This window comes from Eutrigla gurnardus (assembly GCF_963514095.1).
Source record: "Eutrigla gurnardus genome assembly, chromosome: 11".
Taxonomy (NCBI): Eukaryota; Metazoa; Chordata; class Actinopteri; order Perciformes; family Triglidae; genus Eutrigla; species Eutrigla gurnardus.
Genome location: NC_139925.1, coordinates 17,691,160 through 17,712,307, shown reverse-complemented (window position 1 = coordinate 17,712,307; position 21,148 = coordinate 17,691,160). Strand labels below are relative to the sequence as shown.

General features: G+C 39.4%; 2 protein-coding genes across 2 annotated transcripts; one reads left to right on the top strand and one right to left on the bottom strand.

Annotated features, from left to right (window-relative positions):
- Positions 1–2,217: 2,217 nt before the first annotated feature.
- LOC311020987 (coiled-coil domain-containing protein 172-like) lies at positions 2,218–14,725 on the top strand (the record flags this gene model as incomplete). The annotated part of the gene is given in 9 exon segments (XM_084021276.1): positions 2,218–2,296; positions 2,582–2,667; positions 4,370–4,486; positions 4,863–4,943; positions 4,947–5,028; positions 6,391–6,492; positions 8,762–8,864; positions 13,942–14,029; positions 14,300–14,725. Coding segments are annotated over 9 exon segments (777 nt in total). The 3' UTR covers positions 14,339–14,725.
- Positions 14,726–16,415: 1,690 nt separating this feature from the next.
- LOC311021451 (uncharacterized protein) lies at positions 16,416–19,172 on the bottom strand. Its single transcript, XM_084022025.1, has 6 exons — positions 19,103–19,172; positions 18,864–18,952; positions 18,603–18,717; positions 17,972–18,084; positions 17,738–17,852; positions 16,416–16,697 (listed from the first exon to the last, which is right to left on the bottom strand). The coding sequence occupies exons 1-6, from the start codon at positions 19,143–19,145 to the stop codon at positions 16,522–16,524; spliced, it is 651 nt and encodes a 216-aa protein (XP_083878151.1). The 5' UTR covers positions 19,146–19,172; the 3' UTR covers positions 16,416–16,521.
- Positions 19,173–21,148: the final 1,976 nt, after the last annotated feature.

Sequence of the window (21,148 nt, the reverse complement as noted above, 5' to 3'; positions counted from 1 at the left end):
CTCATTTCACGACACGATTAATAGGTTACTGCAAGGTGCAAGGTTCAATTTATTGTCACTGTACAACATGGCTGCAAAACATTCGATTTGTTTTGTTTTTCCCCATGTGGCGTATCTTATAGTTTACATCTGACCCCTTTGAAAGTGCCAATTGACTGGGGGGGGGGGGAATACAATGGGGACATATTTCCGCTGCACAACATTCACTGATCATTCGTTACACCAAGCGTGTGTGGCTCCTCCCAGGTGGAAGTAACGTTAATCCCGTTTACAAAAAAAAAAAGCAAAAAAAAAATGTATGCAACATGATCTGCCACCTGTGACGAGTAGACTGTTAAGTATTTGATGATGACACACTCCAGGGGTTGTATAGCCTCTCCCAAACATGCGGGCCTACTTGATACTGGTCAGCCACAGCATCCAGCGCTGTGCTGTGCTGTGCTGAGGGGAAAGCTGCTCTCATTCCACGCAGAGGAGACTGGACACCGTGCGATGATCGCCATCTGTTGGTGGTTTTAAAGTAAAGGTCACCATTAAAAGTGAATGTGAAACGAAACCATGCATTCTACTTTCAAACACTACGTTCCACACTGTATTGCATGGGAGAAGGACAAAGTGAGCATCGCATTTTAAATACACGCGTTTGATCAATGCAGTGTCAAATAACAAGGCCTTTAACATAGAGAGTATGATTGTTAGAATAGGGCCGACTTGTAGTCCTTACTATAGCTCATTGATTGCGCATATGGTCTATTGAGAGGATAATCCACTTGGCTAAATACGTGGGACCGGGGTATGTCAATGAGCCCCTATCTGCATTAAAGACCGGGCTGAATCAATCAAGGACGCTGCCGTGGCCTGCAGTAAATCAAACCTTGCGAGCGCGCGCCCGCGCACGCACACATGCGCACAGAGAGAGAGAGCGAGAGAGCGAGCAGGTTCATTCAGAGATGGGATGAAATGGCTTATTTAAGCATCACTGAATGATTCCTTATTGAAAAGGAGGTGCGATGAATCAATCCTGCAAGGTACGGCCACTTTTGAAAACGACTTTGTTAAATACATACACACCACAGGCCGACGTCCGCAGCTATTTTTGCAGAACATGACAGGGAGAGAGACGGAAAGTGGGTACAATGAACGACAGGCCCAGGCTACTATCTGGGATAATTGTCTGCTTACAATATGATGACTTTGCTGTTCATAAGTCTCCAAAGGGAGCCGTGCCAGTCAAGGGAAGGCTCAGCCTGGTGATTTATGAAAAGCCTCAATCAATATGTGATATTCATTTTGCAAATGCATGACACAATGATGTAGTCCTCTGGTCATTTAACGTTTCACACGGTAATGTGTCTCATGGCACCGGATCAGAAGAGTTTTTTTCCTGTCCCAGTGATGAAACGGCAAAATTGGTTAAAGTCAGGAATTGTGTGACAAATGTAACGTTAGGCAGTGAGTCTCAATGGATTCATTACCTTTTGAGAAAGCCGAGCTGACTGTTCCAACACAGCACTTTAAAACGTCCAACAGTCCCACAGTTTGGTGGGGACTGAAATGATCAATGACAGAGTCATTTACAAATAAGAACCACAGCGTAGGGGACCACAGTTAGCTAACACTGCTATACATTAGCAGTTACAGGACAGGAATGCTGACTCAAAAAAGCCAGCATTCATTTAATAACACGCTTTACATATTAATCACGATTTACACCATGACCTGTCCGTATCGGGACACTGTATGTAGTGTGATTAAAGGTAACGCTAGCCAACTAACAAAAAAAACAAAACAAAATGTGACATTGGCCTAATCACTGTTTGCCACAACAGGTTTTTAGCTAATGACGAGCTCTTATTTCGACAGTTGTTTTCGTTTTACCTGTTAACGCTGGGACTCTGTACAAAGGACCCACTACAAACAAACAACAACAACAACAACAAAAATAAATAAATAATACGGTGGTAAATTGTTTATCAACAATGTGAGTCTTGTCAGCACAACAAGCTAAACGGTCTGCGTCCGCCAAGGGGCGGGGCGCCATTTTTTTTAAAGCTGCGTCATACGCACAGCATAGCCTACGTTAGTCTACTGAACAACTAACCAGCTCAGTTCGTTACAGGGGACTAACTTGGTGTAAATTAGTCAGCACTGTATGCCCTACAGAAGGATCTATTCCTTTTATTCTCGGTGACTTGATAAGCCAGCTATTGACTCAAAATGAGTTTAGACACACTTTTCCATCAAATCCTTGTAACTGAACAACAGTTAACTGAACAGACACAGAAATTAAAAGAAGGTAAGTTATGTTTCTTGCCAACTTGCCTTTCACCAAAGCAAAATCTGCTAAAATGTTAGCTTACCTTACATTGGAAGACTAGTTCCTAGTTATTGCTACCTAGTCGGGTTAGCATTATAAACAATTAGTCTAACATCCCTCTTTATCCACCCACAACCTGATCATGAACATTAGCTCACTCCTTAAAGCCATGTGAAATGTTAAACACTTATTTGGTACAGGTTGTTCAAGGCTTCACAGTCTTGCTTTTTGCAGGTTATTAGCTAATCAGTTTCTTTATTTTAGTCAAAGTAGCCATCACCAGATGCAGTGAGAAGATCAAGAGTGCCACTGAGAAGAAAGAAGAGACCCATGAGGAACTTGATAAAAAGGTGAGACTTCAATACGTTGTTTTCTTCTGTATTTGTTGCTAATATGTGGATTATGAATACATTTTACGATTAGAGGAGCAGCTATGATGCAGTGATTAATGATCAAAAGAGGTGTGCAGGCTGTGTATGAACATGATATTAATTAATATAATTATTGGTTGTCTGACACAAAACAGTGCCGTACAATGAACTTTAATGGATATTTCCAATAGGTTTAAACAGTCTTGACAGGTATTAGCAACTATTAATTGTCGTGATTTTTCAACACTTTCACAGTGAGCCAGAGTAAATAAGTGGTGAATGTGTCTGTTACCTGTTGCCTGTTTTCCTGGTAGCTTACTGGTGATTTACGATAGAAAAACCTGATATTTCCACAGCCTTACACTTATTTGCATGGTGGCATAACACTCCGTGTGACCTTGAAACGTGCCTGTAGATACAGTTCAATCTTCATCTGGGGTTCTTGGGTGAGGAACAGCCTCATAATATTTTGCGGTTTTGTCCATTGTGTCATGAGGGAAATAATGTTTCTGTTCATCCAGAATACATTTATAAAACAGAGATTATTTGTTATTGTTCATTTATATTGTGCAAATCTACAAATTTACTGTGATAAAATGTGAAGACAAAAATTATAAAAGTAATAACTGTTGTACCTTGAGGCAGCATACAGTATCTGTGGCATTGACATATGAGGTAAAGAAGTGCATATTGGCATATTGATGAGCTGATATGCTTTATGATTTAAAACACTTAATCTCTCCCATTCACTTCACCAACAGTGCAAATTGCAAGTGCCACAGCAAAATCAATGGCTAATTTCCCCCGGATAACATTAGTGAAACCTTTTAGCATGTGTGAGATATGGTGTCAAAGGCCGGCTTGTTGACCTCTCAGAAATATTGCTAACTTCTTCCTGTGCTTGTAAAAGTGGACAGCCGATCAAAAGAGTAGATTACTCTCTTATCAGCAAAGGTTGCTGAACACAACACAATGTCTGTGAGTATTGTCTGCCTTTTAACACAGGACCCTGATACCTTGTTCTGTCCCCTTCGAGTGGAATATTGTTTACACCAGATATGCAGGGTGTATTTACAGCACGAGGTGTTTACAGCTATCATGATGTAATGTCTTCCCGTTTACGAGAGCTGTCTTAAGATAATTACAGTGTTTAGAAAACTTGGAAGCCAATTGTGCTTGCTGAAAACTTACGGCGCTCTCAACTTCCATGCGAGACACAATAAACTCACCTTGACAGCTCTAGTAACAGACTGAAAATCATACTGCAAGTCATGCCTGAGGCATCTTTAAAAAAGCTTCATCCAGGAATTTATCCTCCTACATAATTTGGCAATTTTCTTTCGTTTTGGGTGTACTGTATAATCACACAGGATGAAGAGACCAAGAGAAGTAAACAAGAAAGGTTTGAAGTTTTATATACATATATAACTTGATATACTGTATAGGGATGCATGGTCACCCAGGTTAAAAGTAGTCAGAATCAGGTCCTCTTTCCCCAGTAAGGCTCACTAACATGTCACCTTACGCAGTATACACAATGATTCTAACAGCTGCCCATCCTAGAAATTGTGTTTAATCTAATTACTCCTTCTTGTGGGATCACTAACATGAATGTCCCTCTCAGGACATATGGTTGTCAGATTGTGCGTTTTAACTGCCCACTCATCTATTTGTGCTCCAGGCTCAGCAGTTGTCGGCGATGAGGCTGCAGCATGACTTGATGAAGAAATGCGAAGACCAGATGTTGAAACAAATTGAGGAGCTGCTCTGCCATGAGAGCCAACTAAGGGAACGTCTAGTGGGTTGAAGCCTTAATCAATATTTACATCTTATATAATATTGGTTATGTTAATATGAAAACCTGTCGAGCTTTCATAGGATAAACTATGTACATTGACGCTCACCTTTAATTTAGAATATAAACTAACTTATGTAACTGTTGTGGTGTATGCCAGAACAACAACTTTCATCAATCATTTAGTCAAACAAACTGTTAAGATGCTGAATAAGTGTAAAATATTGCCCAAAAGTTAAATAATACTGGAAGATCTTGACTGAGATCAAAGTACTATCATTAACATCACTAATAGTAGCAGCAATCGAGGTCCCTGTAGCATCACAAGCAGCTGTATTACTGTTGGAAGCATTTCCCATGAACTGTCTTTTCATTCCAGGCCAAGATAAAGCGGGAGTCTAAAGAAGAAGAGGAAAACTTCCTTCAAGAAATCACAAGGTTCAACAGTGACTTCAGTCTTTGAGAGAACAGAGGCGTAGTGTTCGAGAGCCAAACACGCACTGGGATCCTGGACCTGGAGAGGGAGGTGGAATCATTAAACAAAGGTTGTCAATTGTGCTGTTGTCATAGTAGACAGATGTTAAATGCTGTAATTACAGATGTGGCCCAGACTGCTAATTTCAAAAAGTACTTTCTTCTTTGTATATTACATGGAATAATTGATAGTAAATAGATGAATTATAGTGATGGTCATGTTGACAACATATCGCTGATACAGTGAAGAAGAAGTCAGTATGATTTCAGGAAGAATGTGTTTTAAATGTATAGATGGCTGTTGGAGAATGAGAGTAAAACTGATATAGATCGATAAAAGTCAGTTTATACCAGTCATTAAACATTCTGAGAATACTCTCAGAGAGCTCCTAACTTAGCAACAACATTTCTAGCAAGGAACTCTAGCTTATTTAGGAGTGATCTAGGAATCCTCTCTGAACTGAATTGTCAGCAAAATCAATATGCTTTGATCACTTTAATTTGTGATGTTATTGCATTGGGTTGGAGATATGAGCGCATCTCTCATGAGATCGACCACAACCATTATCGCTGCACGATTTAATCTGTAGTGAGAATATTTATTTTTACCTGTATGTCTTTTCTGACATTTTCTTCACTGCTTAAGAAACTCGTAAGCTGATTAAAGTTCCTCCTTCCTACTCCTAGCAGTTTTTCACATATTGAGGGCTAAGATGCTCTGTGAATAACTTTTATTTTTAATAAGATCTTGTCTTTGATTTAAGGGGAAATTCTTTGAACACGTCATGATTCTAAGTAGAAGAAGCAATGTTTAGTACTAGGAAGTTTTTCTAGGAAGGCCCATGCAGCACTAATGAGACTCTAGTTGAGAACATACAACCATTTGTGTGTGTGGTAAAATAATATGCAATTACATTAAATTATCAAAAAGTTTTGAGTTTTGAGAACATGTTTCTCCAAAGCAAAGTTAATTTTGTTTGTTTAGGTTAGTAAAGCAATGCTTATGCAATAAGCAATAATTATGTTTCATCAGCACATGTTGTAAAGTGATTATTTGTACAGAAGTAGGAGTGGCAAGGGTTTATAGTAGCACAATATATCATATTTTTCAAAGCTTAGCAACTTTTAATGACAAATTATACTTTAAAGTTGTTTGAACTGTTTTCAGTAGTTCTATAGGATTATATCTATTCAATGAGGAACAGGGTCTTCACTTTATGTATTATATCTTGGCTCAAGGGGAACGGCATTTTCTGATTTTTTTTTTTTACAGTAAAAGTCGATTTAAAAAATGCCCACATTGAATTCCCTGGAATATTATAGGTGTTCTCTCATCGCAGTATAAATTCAATAAAAAGTTCTGTCCTGGTGATTTTTACTCTGATCGTACTTGAGACCCGAGTTAAGATTCGTCTCTTCTTCTGTACAATCAGAGATGGAGCTGATGAGCCACAGGAACAGCCACATGAGCGGCATGCGGGAGGAGAAGAGAGCGCTTCAACTCAAACTGCAGAGCCTTGATGACGTCCAGAAAGGTGAATACCAAGCTTTCATTGAATTAAAGGAGAAATCCGGTCATTTTTTACCCCATTTTCATTGTCCCCAGGGTCATCCCGACTTATTCGAAGCAAAAAACCAGACAAAAATTGACGTTGCCTAGCCCGAGATCTGTACCTGCCTGGAAGCCTTCCAGACTCGCTCCAATGCTAACCCATTGGGGCAACTTTTATCTGCTTTCCTGGGCCTCAGAAAACAATTCCAAGACCTATGCAACATAGGTTGGGTCCGTACGAGACACCACGGCGCTCGTTTAGCTCAAATAGTGTGGCAAAACGACATAAATATGTGTGTTTTAGCATGAAGTTACTAACCTCAAATCACTCCGTAGACATTAGCAGTAGATAGCCGCGCGCCTGTCGTCCCTCCCAGTCACCGCAGAAACAAAAAACGTTTTCCTCGTAGTTTTGATTTTGTATCCATAAAGAAACGATGGAGCAGTGCAGTCGTCATGTCCGTAATAAATCCATGAAGCTGTTATGTCCATATGTATGACTGTGTTACAACATAGCAACGATAGCTTCAGCTAGTAACGTGCCGGGCGCTCGTCCATCCCAGTCACCGCAGAAACGAAAACGTTTTCCTCGTAGATTTTGTATCCATGAAGAAACGATCGAGCAGTGCAGTCGTCATGTCCGTAATAAATCCATGAAGCTGTTATGTCCATATGTATGACTATGTTGCAACATAGCAACGACTGCTTACAGCTAAACAGTAGCCGGGAGCCAAAAGTCTCGCGCAAGTTCCCGTCTCCCGACGTCCTCACTCTGGAGCTGTTTTCAAGCCAGTACAGTGACAAACTTCTTTCCATCGAGCAGTGCCGTCATGTCCATATGACAGTGTAACTAGCGCTAGCCTACATAGTAAGATTGCTTAGCCTGTGTGACAGTTGAACCTGCTACAAAGACAACAAATCTCACGCAGTCTCAGTAGGCTAGTTGTGTTGACAGCACGAGTGGGAGTCGCGTGTCGCATGTGCAGACTGCAGTCTCTCATCAACAGAGTGAGATCAAAGTGACCCTCGCGCGACTGTCCAAGATTTGTCACTGTACTGGCTTGAAAACAGCTCCAGAGTGAGGACGGCAGACGGGAACTTGCATTGTTTTGGCTCCCGGCTACTGTTTAGCTGTAAGCAGTCGTTGCTATGTTGTAACATAGTCATACATATGGACATGACAGCTTCGTGGATTTATTACGGACATGACGACTGCACTGCTCCATCGTTTCTTTATGGATACAAAATCAAAAGGAAAACGTTTTCGTTTCTGCGGTGACTGGGAGGGAACACAGGCGCTCGGCTATCTACTGCTAATGTCTACAGAGTGATTTGTGGTGAGTAACTCCATGCAAAAACACACATATTTATGTCGTTTTGCCACACTATTACACTAAACGAGCGCCGTCGTGTCTCGTACGGACCCAGCCTGTGTTGCATAGGTCTTGGAATTGTTTTCTGGGGCCCAGGAAAGCAGATAAAAGTTGCCCCAATGGGTTAGCATTGGAGCGAGTCTGGAAGGCTGCCAGGCAGGTACAGATCTCGGGCTAGGCAACGTCAATTTTTGTCGGGTTTTTTGCTTCTAATAAGTCGGGATGACCCTGGGGACAACGAAAATGGGGTGAAAAAATGACCGGATTTCTCCTTTAAAGTGATTGTCAGAGAGCACATTTCAACACTTTTCACATCACTGCTGACTGTTCTGCAACAGTTAATACCCTTTACTGGCCCTTTTATTCAATCACACTGCCTATAGCAGAACATTAGTTCTCTTTTTATTTAGTTTGATAGTAATCAAAGCTAGAAAAAAGAACAGTATCTTTCTGGTTGCATAACCAGGTTGGAAGGCAGGTCAATGATGGAGTGGATTCTTCTTTTCTTTTTTTAAAAAAAATCTGCATTAAAGGGGCTTTACTTACATTATGCAGTCTCAGCTGGAAGCTATCCAAAATGGAATAAAGATAGCACTGCATTAAAAAAGAAAGATCACATTGCTGAGGATGTGTTTGACGATAAAATGTTATCCAAGAAGTCCAGTTTGAGTAATCGATCCACGAGAGCAACTCGTTGAGAGTGTGAGAGGTCAAGTGTCTAGCAGTCAGTCCCGTACTTATGGCGGTGGTGGGGGGACTGTAGAATCCAGACTATGTCCCATCGTCTCAGCCACTTCAGCAAATCTTTTAACAATGCACCTGGGTCTGTCTCATTTGAGGAAAGTCATGATTTGTATGATTTATTATTCCTGACTGCAGACCTGGATCAGCAGCTTCGTGAGGTTGAAGCAATGACAGAATCTCTGAGAGCTGAGATCCTGTTTGTCAGTCAAAAACCTCTCACTGACAGCACCTGTCTGAGGTGAGTGTCTGGATCAACTGCCTGGATGGTTAGGGAGGTTGATATATTTGGACACACAGACACAGCATACACAACCTGATTTGCAATTACATTACTGTACGTCATATAATCCTTATGAGAGACAAAAAGAGCAACCAGTAAATGCTGCAGGGAAATAAAAGCAAAGACAACACAAAGGGGAAAAATAGAACAAAACAAAATGTAAACACAGTAGTTAGCTATTTAGCGACTCATAGAAAATGTTTAATTCACAGTGGCTTCCTGAGAGCGTTCTGATATTTTAAGTATTCCTCACTGAGCAGCTGTGATGTTTAATTAGTTGAGCATTTTATGTCTTGCGAGGCCTGTCAATAGGCTTGGTGTGTACAAAAGAGCAATCACTGTCCTCTCCTCACCAGGCCTCCGTCGTTTTCTTTATGTAACTGGTAAAAATCATCTCAGTGGTAGCACTGATAGCCGCAGTCACTCTTGTGATGCTAAATGCACTTAGAAAATGACCAGAAAATCATGGTGTTAACAACACGATACAGCACAACATTCTGCTGGCTCACTAGAGAGAAGGTGTTTTTTACGAAGAGCAGACCTGAATCATACTGTGAGTAGTGCTGAATAGAGCAGCGAGCCCAGCACCCGTCTGTGTTTCTCTCTCAGTTTCCTGCTGGCTGGAGTCCAAATCTAGAAGTGTAAATAACAGAGCATTAAGACCATTTGGCTTAATTAAGGCTTTGATCAGCAGTGTATTTCATTCAGTCAACAAGTGGGAAAAAAGAAACCGAGACTAATGTGATTGATGCAGGGAGGTCTGTGAGGGGAAATGAATGAGGGCCAGAGAGTTAAGCATTTCCACTAAGTGCTTATCCAGCAACTTACAAACAAATAAATGCAGTTTGATTTTTTCCAGTTAAAACGTGATGTGTGATTCTAAACTTTTATACGTGAAGGAAGCATATGGAGCAACTTGACCATCATACTTTTAACTGAGTTGAGATATGTACAATATTCATGAGAATACATATACATACAGTACATCACTGAAATAAATATATAGTATTTTGTGTAAGTGTTGGTTTGTTTCCAGCTTTGTGCTCTAAAATTCCTATCATAATGTCAGCGTGAGTAGCTTTGAGGGGATGCATGGCATCTTGCAGTCCGCCCATGCAGGAAAATGTGGACAAGGTGGACGTCCTCAAACGGTCTAAAATGTACCACCTGTGGAGATGGTTTGATGTAGGATAAACAGAACCATGTGTTCATTCACTGTCTATTTTGGAATTTATCAGGGCTTTTATGGTCCAAGGCCCTTATAAGCGAGGCTGGCTGGGTTAGGTTTGGTACAGGCATCAGTATCTTTTTAGGATGTTGTCATGTCTCCATGTGACAACCATGGCTGTGGCATTATGTTTTTGGGTTGTACATGTATCTGTGCACCTGAGTGCGATGTCTCAGAAATGCCAATACATGGGTGGCCATACCTCAAGAATTCATATGGTAATTATGGCAATTTCCGCACAAATGTCAAATGACATTTTAAACAGATATGGATGTAAACTGCATCTTGACTGCTTTGCAGAGGCATACAACTGCAGTAATAAGTAAAAGTAAACCAAAGTTACCAAAACAACTTTTCTCACATGTCCAATTAATTGGGTCACAGCAGTCTTTTTTTCTAAAACATCATTGAGCATTACATCTAGTTTATCATATAGCAGTAAATCTACATATTTTGAATATTGAGAAGAAGTAGAAATCCAGATTTTCAAGAAATGCGGAGACAAAGCTGGATAAAATTAAACGACTAAAGTCTGTATTGGCGAAAACACAAATATTTTTTTGATTTTTCCTTTTTAATTTTTAATTTGAAGCATCCAGACGAGCGGACACAAAGAACAGCAAGCTCCTGTAAAGACATGTCAGACTAGTGTCTGCTCATCACAGTAGAATGAACTAGCTGTAGAATAAGAACTGAGGACCTTCTCTATTGAAATGACTGGTAGGTGGGCGCCAGACCACCATGTTTCCATACAAAGAGACTTCCTTTATTTAATTAAAGACTGGAGATCAATAGTGTTCCCGGAAAGAAGGGTCATTGTTATTGCTGATGCCGCTACATTAGATATTGCCTCCTCTACAATACTATGGATGTGAAGTGATTAACAAATCCCCAAACCTATCTAGATGATGAGGTTTACACTTCAGTTTTTTAATTAATTTAAGTATGTAATTGTAATATGTATTCAGTTATTGTGACCCAATTTTCCAAAATTTAATTAAAGGGACAGTTTGGGTGTTTTGAAGTGGGTAATTAATCCACCGAGCTTCAATAGGACGGGCTACAAAATAGGCACATGTCACATGTTTCACTTTTATCAGTTTGTTTTGGTCATCGGTCTCGGTCCTTTACTGCCTCTTCATCTGCTGCTCTAGTCTTTTTTTCTTCTCCGAGCTTTGCTTTAAATCATGCATGTGGATAGCATGTCCTGTTCATCCATCAGCCTCATTAAACATACTAGGTCCTTCATTACCCCCAGGCTTATTAGCCACAGGAAGTGCTGAGGATGTGGCTTTGGAGGAGAGAGTCTTCCCCTCACTCATTCCTATGATCATCCATTCTGAACTGAAACCATCAATCCTGTCTGCAGCATCTCTTTAAAACGCATATTTAACTCTCCACTTATTGATTGTTGGAAATTGAATGCCTGTCAATTTGAATGAGTGCTACAGTCATTTAAAAAATGTTCAGTGTGCAAAACAGGGTGGCTCTTGGTGTGGATCGTTCTCTGTCACAAAACAGAAAGGAGAGGATACCTGAAATATGTGAAACAATGTGCTTGGGATTGATGATTTAGGAGTTGTATTTATTTTTTGATGTGTTGGATTTTCGCCATGTTTCTCCATTGAACATTGAAACTGCAGAAACCACCAATATCCAAAAGAAAAAGTCTTGCTGTTGAAAACGTCATTATATGGTTTGAAAAAAACAGTGTGCTCACCTTAAAAATCCGATTTGTACATCTGATTTCACAACCAAAAAAAGTGTAAAGTTTAAAACACTGCTGTTGGTTTCAGACTGTGAAAGTGCAATTTTAGCCCAGTTTTTCTTGTTTTATTGTTTCATTAACTTCCAATAAAAGAAAGGTAGCCTGCCTTTGAATCATGTGTAGCTCAGTATAGATCCTACAATAACCTGCCATAACAGTTACATCACAGCCAAGGCATCAAACACCTTGGATCCAAGACCAATGATTTTTTCAGACGAACAAACCGAGTAATACAATTCCATGTATGTTTATGAAATTATAGTGTGACATATTTACTTTGCCACCATAAGAGCAGATTTGAAAGAAGTGGGTTGTATTAGTCGGTGACAGGGTCAGCATTGACTTCTATGGTTTTGCCATGAAGTTCATGTATCTGCTTACTTCTATGTGGATTTTGGTATTTTTTATGGCATTGTCCGACACTCTAATCTCTGAGATCGTTACTGAAGTAAAGCTATGATCAGACCTAATAAATCCGGCCCTACACTACATCTGCATAGAAACCTGCATAGTTTCTGTCCAAACCAAACGAGCCAAAACCATGGCAGCTGTTTTGGGACTGAACCCAACTAAAAATCTGAATTTTCACCGGAATACTTTTTTATTATACATAAAAAAATGTATTACAAGCTACATTCAACTAAAGAAATTACAGTGCGGTAACAGACATTTGTGACATGATCTTGTACATGTGGCTTTTCCGTGAATATAAATGTATACTGTAGAATGATACTAATAATATTAGCGTAATCTTTTTCTGCATATTTGTAGAAATATCGTCAACAGAATGAATAGACATAAGAAATATACATATAAAATAGTGTAGCATTCAATTGTCAGTTTTATATTAAAATGTTACCAATAAGAATGGAGCTTTGAATGATTGGATACAGCCTTAAAAGTACAAGTAAAACAACAACAACAACAACAACAATAATAATAATAATAAGTAATTAATAATAATAATAATAATAATAATAATAATAAAGTTTAATCATTTGTTCTGTCTGCAGTAGTCTGTGCAAGTCATATTGCTATTGCTCCGAGGATAGTTAAAATAACAGACCTGGGTTTCTCATCAGTAAATGTATATGTGTTGCAATAAGTTCAGTTGTAACCAGAGTAAGGTTGATCTCTGACTATTGCATTGCTTGAACATCTTGAAGGGGCACTTTTCAGTTTGTGCTCTGTACCTCCATCTTCATTTTTTCCTGAAGCCACATTCCTGAAAGCTACCAACTGCCCTTTGAGATTTACTTCAATTGATTATTTATTGCTTTCGGTTTTATAAATGCTTATTTATTTATTCGTTGGGGCCTCCACCCCTACGCAGTCAGCCCCAAGGGACCAGAGCCGTGTAAAGAGAGAGTTGTGTCAACGGAAGTTCAAAATGGATCATGTGATGATCAAGCACTTGGAAAGATAGTTCCAGGACATTTAGTCAGTCAATTTTAATGTGTTATACAAGGGGATAGAATTGCTATTTTTGGTATTTAGTAGTCCGTAAATGCAAAGATCTACAATATGTATCCCTCCTTATTATTGTGTAACATTATTATACTAACTTCGTAAGTTAGCTCATACTGGATATCCTCATTTCATCACCTCCATTCACAACTCTACACTCATGCCCCAATGCATAACTTATATTTCACATGTTTACACACATTTCTATTATACAGTGAGCAAGCAATGTCTTGCGAATGGAGCATGGGAATGTCCACATAAACTACGAACAATTTCACTCCCTTTTGGAAAAATCTGTTTATATAAAAAAACAACTATTGTATATATTGTCTCCGAGCGTTCTGTGTCACTATCAGAATGCATTCTGATGTGAAAAAATGTTTCGGTTTCATGTCATTTATTCAGTTTATTTCCCCTGTGAACACCAAGTATAGTGATATGAAGACAAACATAAGGTTTATATTTGATATGTAGAAGCAAATGTGCTGATGCTTTTCTTTACAAGCTTTTATTATTCCGTTCTTTCCTCCTCTCTCGGTCAGTTGCTGACATGGGTTTGTTTCTTATACCAGGCTGAGGAAGGCGCTCGAGATGCATAAAGAAGGAGAGCTTGAGCTACTGCGAGAGGCCCTCAGCTCAGAAATACACTTCCTAAAGTCAGTAAGTTGTTGTTTTACAAGGTTTTTATTCAGGCTGATAAAATTGTTTTAGGTAGGACACAGTTGTCAATATCCAACCAGAATCATACACGATTATTTGTCAGACCAGGGCGGGAAAATAATATCTTTCAAATACCGCTATGGTGTAGACCCTCATTATTCATTTTAATAATGCTGCCAGGAAAGGGAAGTTCAAAACTCATTCATATTCACCCTCATTCTTCCGTGAGGTCTTTGTTGGCTTTCATTTACTACTTTTTTTTCCCATTAGCAGAAGCTGGACAGCAGCCAGGAAAGTGAACAGCATTAGGTCTGGCACAATGATGTTCGAGGAATACAGGTTGTATTAGTTCACCGATGTCTCTTCTGTTAAAAAAAAAAAATGAATATGAATAGACAGGAGAGAAGGAAAAGAAAGAAGTCATGGAACAAGAAGAGGAGCAAAATGTTTTTATTTTACTTTTAACAGTTAAACTTACATGAAAAGAGCAAAGTGGATTCTGTGATTCAATCAGTACAAAGAATGTCTTCAAAAATGTTACTGTTGACACATATTTACCCTGTGGAGGAGCTAAAATAAACAGAAGCAATATTAATATTGAATTGAAAATTAAATTAAACATTTGTGTCTCTCTTATCCACTTTTGTTTTCAAGACCAAAACACAATGGACAGGTATGTTTCTAGTTTAGATGCCTTTAATTAGAAATATTGCTTTTTCGTTTTGATTTATTTGCACACAATGTGTGGTTCATTGCTGGCAAATAAAGGGGGCCTTTAAAAAGTGAGTATATACTGCCATCTTGTGTACCTAGAGTAATATTGCTAAAAGATGTGTTCCTAAATCAGGAGAATGAATTGATGTACTGAATAAAAATAATATCTTAACTAAATGTAAAATAGTTCATGATAGTTGAAGGGAAATAACATGTCCACTTCTGGTTAATTTGAATTCAATCACTAATATTGAGTTTAGAAGTTGGAGTGGCCAGTAGTATGTGGACACCCATATGTGATTCTTGTGTCATAAACTCCTTTGTCTGGCTTCAGGGATTAACTCCCATTCAGTCGTCAGAGCATTAGTGAGGTTCATCACTGATATTCACTTAAATATTAGATTCATATTAGTAGACTACAATTATCAATATCATATAAAAAAAATCAGGCTTCCATGTGGCTCAAAGTTGTACTGCTAATATAAACCCTTAATAAAAGACAGGAATCATTTCTACAGATTTATTTGGCGACCTTAATAAAATGTCCTGCAACCCACATGGGGGTCACGACCCGGCCTTTGGGAGTGACTGATGTACAATATGGGGGAATTGGAGGTTTCAGCACTTTAAAGTTGAGTTTTTGTCCGTTTCCACCTAATGAGAGGTGTGTGACATGACAGTTTACCACTGCTAATCGCTCAGTCCACAGACCGTTATTTCAGTAATTGATGATTACATGGTCTGTCGGCCTACACCAGAGGGTCATTCTGCGGGTCGTTTTCTCTCTTGATGAGTCCAAATAGAATGATGTGGAATGTCAATGTCTACCTAATGAGACCCTGCAATCTCATTTATGACTTCTTAACCTTGACCTCAGTGAGCTACGCCTGGATGTGTTGGCAAAAAAATGAGGGCAGAACGGCAGACGAAAGCAGTCCGTTCGGCAGAGTGGTTAACCCCATTTGAACTGCAGCTCTCGTCCAGATCTTGCCATCAAGCACACAAATAATGAGGGCTATTATTATTAGAGTGAGGTCAATGAGAATGAGGAAGACGTTAATCAGACGCTTGCAGGTGTATGTGTCCTTCTGTTATTGTAAATGCTGTGATGTACTGTCACCACGTCTATATTTAGCTCTTCATACTGTCTGAACAGCGGCCCAAGAGGCAGGCGGTTTGATTAACCAGTTGGATAAAGTAATTCTGAGTGATGACGATTGATTTTAAGGTACATATATTATGTAATGTTGAAAACATACTTAGCACTTACATTTTTAATCAATTAAATATGCATTGAAATAAAACTGCAAAATATGAAATTGAGTAGAAGAGATGAAGTTGCTAAGATATTTGGGATTTGGCAACATGGACACCATCATCAGAACAAACCTTATATTTATTTTGTTTTCTGGTGTGTGGGGACCTCACAGATCTGAAAACATGGCTAGCATGCAGTAAAAATGGGACTATGGCAGTATCAGCAGCCAATCAGCAACAGTTGGAGGTGAACAATCCTAGAAACGCTCTGCTTCTTTAGCCAAGAAGGGCTGAGACATTAAAAACTGTACCAACGTTGAACTATGTATAAATGCCAACAAAGGACACCATTCAGGATCAGCAACACTTTTATTCTTCAAATTTGAAGTTCTTGCAAAGCTTTATTTCTCAAAGTGTGTGTGTGTGTGTGTGTGTGTGTGTGTGTGTGTGTGTGTGTGTGTGTGTGTGTGTGTGTGTGTGTGTGTGTGTCACACCACAACATCCATAACTTTGTCACTTTGTCATCCACATACCAGACAGGCATTCGGTGGCTCTGCCTCTATGCCTTGTTTCCTCAGCTCTGTGGTAAAAACTTCAAGGACGCTGCTCTGCAGATCCCTGCTGCTCTTTTTTGTTAGGCAGTCCTGATCTTTAGGAAAATATGCTGTCTTCGCCCCAGAAACTTGAATTTGTGCTTCTAGAAACAGAGAGAAGGAAAGTAGAGGTCACCTTCGGAGTCACTGTATAAATATATAATGTGAGTTCCCTTGTACAGACAATTTAAGGCATAAAAAAGTAATAAAGTATAACCACACTGAAAGAATCGAAAGACCATTTGAAGAGGGCTGGATATTAATAACTTAGTTCCTGTTTTGAACTCAACAATCAGCAAAACGTTATTAAATGCACATTTAACGTGGCTGTAAATGAAATGTTATGGCCGTACTTTGATGAAGCACATCAATGCTGGTGTTTTCCTAGTAAATACTACCAACACCAAATGCAGATGGAACACAAGAGCCTGGTGTGCTCGAGATTTCTGCATAAAAGTGTCTTGAGAAACTTTGATGTTGAAAATGGCTGAAATGAAATCTATTTTAATTCAGCCCTAATCTTGCAAATTTCTAAATTCCTACTTTCACAACTGTAGTCGCTGTATTTTTTTGGCACTACGTTGAGTATTTTTGCTGGTCGCTGGAATGCAGAAATGGGCTTGGATTCATCTTTCAGCCCCTTGCCTACTTTTTTTTTGTTTGTTTTTTTTCCAAAATGATGCACGCTCAGACCAGAGGGTGAAGTTACACTTTAAGTTATATGCACATGGTACACTAAATACTCTCTCATCCCATTCACTACTAAACGTCTAACTCTGCGTAACAGTACTCATGGCCTCTCATTCAACGCATTGATATTGATTTGGGGACTGTGACACGTCTCCTTAGCTAGCTATTGTTGTTAAAAATGCAGTCAAATTAGATTCATTGTTTGCTCACCGTACAATGTTATAGACTTTGAATCTTGCTAGCATAATGTTAGCTTTCCTGAATATGGACACCTCGTCGGGAATTCACCCTGACATAATGACCTTAAACCACCATTTTTTATTGGTTAACTTAGGAGGGCAGCGAGAGCTAGTTTGCTTTTGTTACGTGACCTCAAAGCAACCGTAGCTCTCAGGAGTGAAGCTGCGATCCAATCCTACACAGTGTCCCTTGAATAACATAAAAAAAGCCTTACTGTTGCACTCCGCCAGCCTGTTTCCTCCTACGTACTGCGTCCGCCATTTATATCTGGTCTGCTCACTGCATTCATCATACAAACGACTAATCCTCAAAAATGCAAAATCGTAACCCTGTGAAAGAAGACTCAAGTTAAATTACTCTTTTTTTTATTTTAGAGAAGAACTATGCAGAAAATTAGCTTGTATTTATTGCATGTTTTTATGAATATTAGTAAGACTCAAGCACTTACATGGTTGCACATAGGTTTGCAGTAGGTGTTGTTGGCCAGTGTGATACATGCCAACCCTCCATTCTCGGGAACTTCAGCTTCAGGGCATTTCTTCGGCTTAGTACTTTGGCAGTCTATAATTCAATGATTAATCTTATTATTTCAAGTGGTCGCCATAGCCAGCGCAGTGTACTTTAGTGCTTCTAACCAACGACATTATTGTGACTTTCATCAATTTCAATTTCATCAGAAATAGCCAGAAATGAACAGATCATACAAACAGAATACAAAAAACAAGAAAATGTTAGGAAAAAAATGAATTCCAATTAAACATAAATTATACCTCAACAGCTATAAAAACCCATTCATCCACCTCAGTAAACTCAGACCATGAAGTATGGGGGGGGGGGGGGGGGGGGGGGGGTATTTGCCCTCACTGTATCGTTTGCATGTGTGTTGCACACTGTATTGTATGCACTTATGTCTTGTGTCATGTATGTACCGCATTATATGTATTTTTATGTGGCAGCTGGTTGTCCAAGATAAATCTCCCTTGGGACAAATAAACAAATCTTGAATCTTGATCTTAATCCGATCTTAAACTGGTAACCCATGACACACACAAACGCATGTCCTTGGCTCCTCCTCCCACCTTTCAGCTGCTGTTTTTTCAGAGTAGCAGTCAGATTCCTCATGGACAGCAGAAGTGTAGCCGTCTCCTCCGTGTTCCTTAAAGACGGCTGGTTTTCACGACACTCCACCGCCACCTGTTGGTTAATATCAGACACAACAGCTGTTTTTGAAACCAAATAGCAAATGAAAAATATCACACTTGTTTTCGATAGACACAATGTGACCTTCATTTATCTGCATGTTACATTGTTTCCTGGTTGGACAGATATCAATAGTTTACCTGGAGAGCTGATAGATGCTCCAAGAGCTGAGCTTGTGAGCTGCAATTCTGAAGGAGAGTTTCATCTTGTGCTCCACAGGAGGACAAGGCTACACACACACACACACACACACACACACACACACACACACTGTATATCATATCCAACTGGTTTATCCCTCCATGAATTGTTTTAGCCACATTTGGTTACATGTACTCCCCTGTTCTACACATTTCAGACAAACATAGTGTGAGATTACCTGCTAGTGAGCAAAGCCATATAAGTGTTCCCTGTAGTGCCATGGTCACTGCCTTTGAATGTTTCTGATCAAGAGCTGATGCTAGAAAGCAGGTGAATTTATTGACTCAGCCCATGGGAGCAAAGTTTACAGAATTGGCCAATATTGTGATTCACCGCAATGATTGGAAAACACTGGATTTCACAAACTACCATTTCTACCATGTGATGTAACATGGACTTTGGATGTGCTGAGGTGGGTGTCATTAGGTTTTGTGTACAATTCCATTTTGTTTTTTTGTTGCAGATGTTTTGAAACCAATGTAAAAATTGCAACATTTCCGCAAGTTGTTGCTCAGATTTCATAGAATGATGAATATTTTTTAACAGCTTTGTGCTGATGGGGGATGGGATGCTAGTACACTAGTAATAGGCCTTTGTACTGAAAATCTTCACACTGGATGCCACTACTACTTATTAATTGTGAGCCTGTTATGGAGCCAAATGACAGTGTGGAAACTACACGCAGAGATACAAAAGCCGTTCAGGCACACAGAGTGACTCGGTGTCAGTCAGTAAATTATGCCACGAAAGATGACTGCGTGAATAATTCACCGTGGATGTCATTCATTATGGATGTCTGACGATCTGGCAGGAAATGAATTATTGAAACTTCTAGGAAGAGTATTTGAGCTTATTAACATGGAGAAATGCCTTTTTATGTTTTATTTGAGGAACAAAGATTGGTCCTCCAAATGGACCTTGAAAGCTGTCATTATCTTGCCGACATGTCCTCTCACACGCTCAAATTCTTTGCCTTTTTGTCTGGAGTTGTTCTCTCGTTATCAAATAAAAAATGGAAAGTAACATTTTTCTTTAAAGCTGAATTTATGTCTTATGCACAAATCTATACTTTATACATTTCATGAGTAGGAAAAACAAACAATTATGAATTAATTATAGCTTAAATCCATAACGTTCAAAATGTTGCACTGGTTCAGAGGACCAGATGGCAGAGTCACTTTTGTGGATTCTTGTGTGGAAGCTTGCTGTTTATTTACGTCAGCTATGAAAAGTGAAGTGGAATTTTCCAGGTTACGCATTATTCTAATGCATCAAGTGATGAAGTGAAAAGCTCTGACTTCAAATAGAGAATATAGTAATGTGAGTACTTGTGCTTGATTGTGTGACAACCGTTGTTATTTTCCATCCGTCCACTAGATGCCCTCAGACTTTCCCTCCTTTCGTCCTCACCCGACTGCCACACACCTCTTCCCTCTGGTCCTTTTGCCAGGTTGAAATTAGGTGAGCACTCCTGGGATACAGTTGTCAGGTGGAGATGTAAAATCTCTCTCCCTCTCAAGGAATTTCTCTACTTCCTCAAAACTAATTTTCACCAAGCAGGAGGGCCCCATTCCCTCAACAACCCTCCAGCATCCTCTCCCAGGTGGAAGTGGTTGTGGCGTCCCCTGCTGTCGAGTGGTCCCGCTTGCTTGTGTTTTCGGATACGAGTCAGAGTTCACTATAAAGTTGTGAAATATATTTGGTAAGCTGCTTCAAAATGGTTAACAGACTTAATTCATTAAGTCACTGAGCTGACAGTTAATTTCTGTTTGACACAGCTGCCAATTTAAAAAACAAGTTTTGGATGAATCCTTTTTGGTAGGCTCAAACTATATTACCATATAATATATGGATACATTAAACTACATCTTCTTATACATCTTAAAACTATTCTGGACTGCCTCTTGTTATGCGCTAATACCTCATGTTCCAGTACCAAAGTTTATGCACAAGTCAATTCATCCTTTTATATTTTGCCAAGCCCTGACCTCTTCTGACCTCCAGCTCTGCTCCTACATGAACACCTCAGCTACTTGAAAATCTTTTAATTCCTCATGTGTCAATATGTTATACTATATTGCTCCTGTTAGGCTTAAATGGCCTAAAATGCCAAGTCAGCCTTGGCTTAATGATGAAATCTGTTGAATAAAGAGCAGAGCCTAAATGGAGGGGTGCAAAACCTAACATTCATCTTGAAAGGCTGAAGGAACTCATTAAAAAAAGA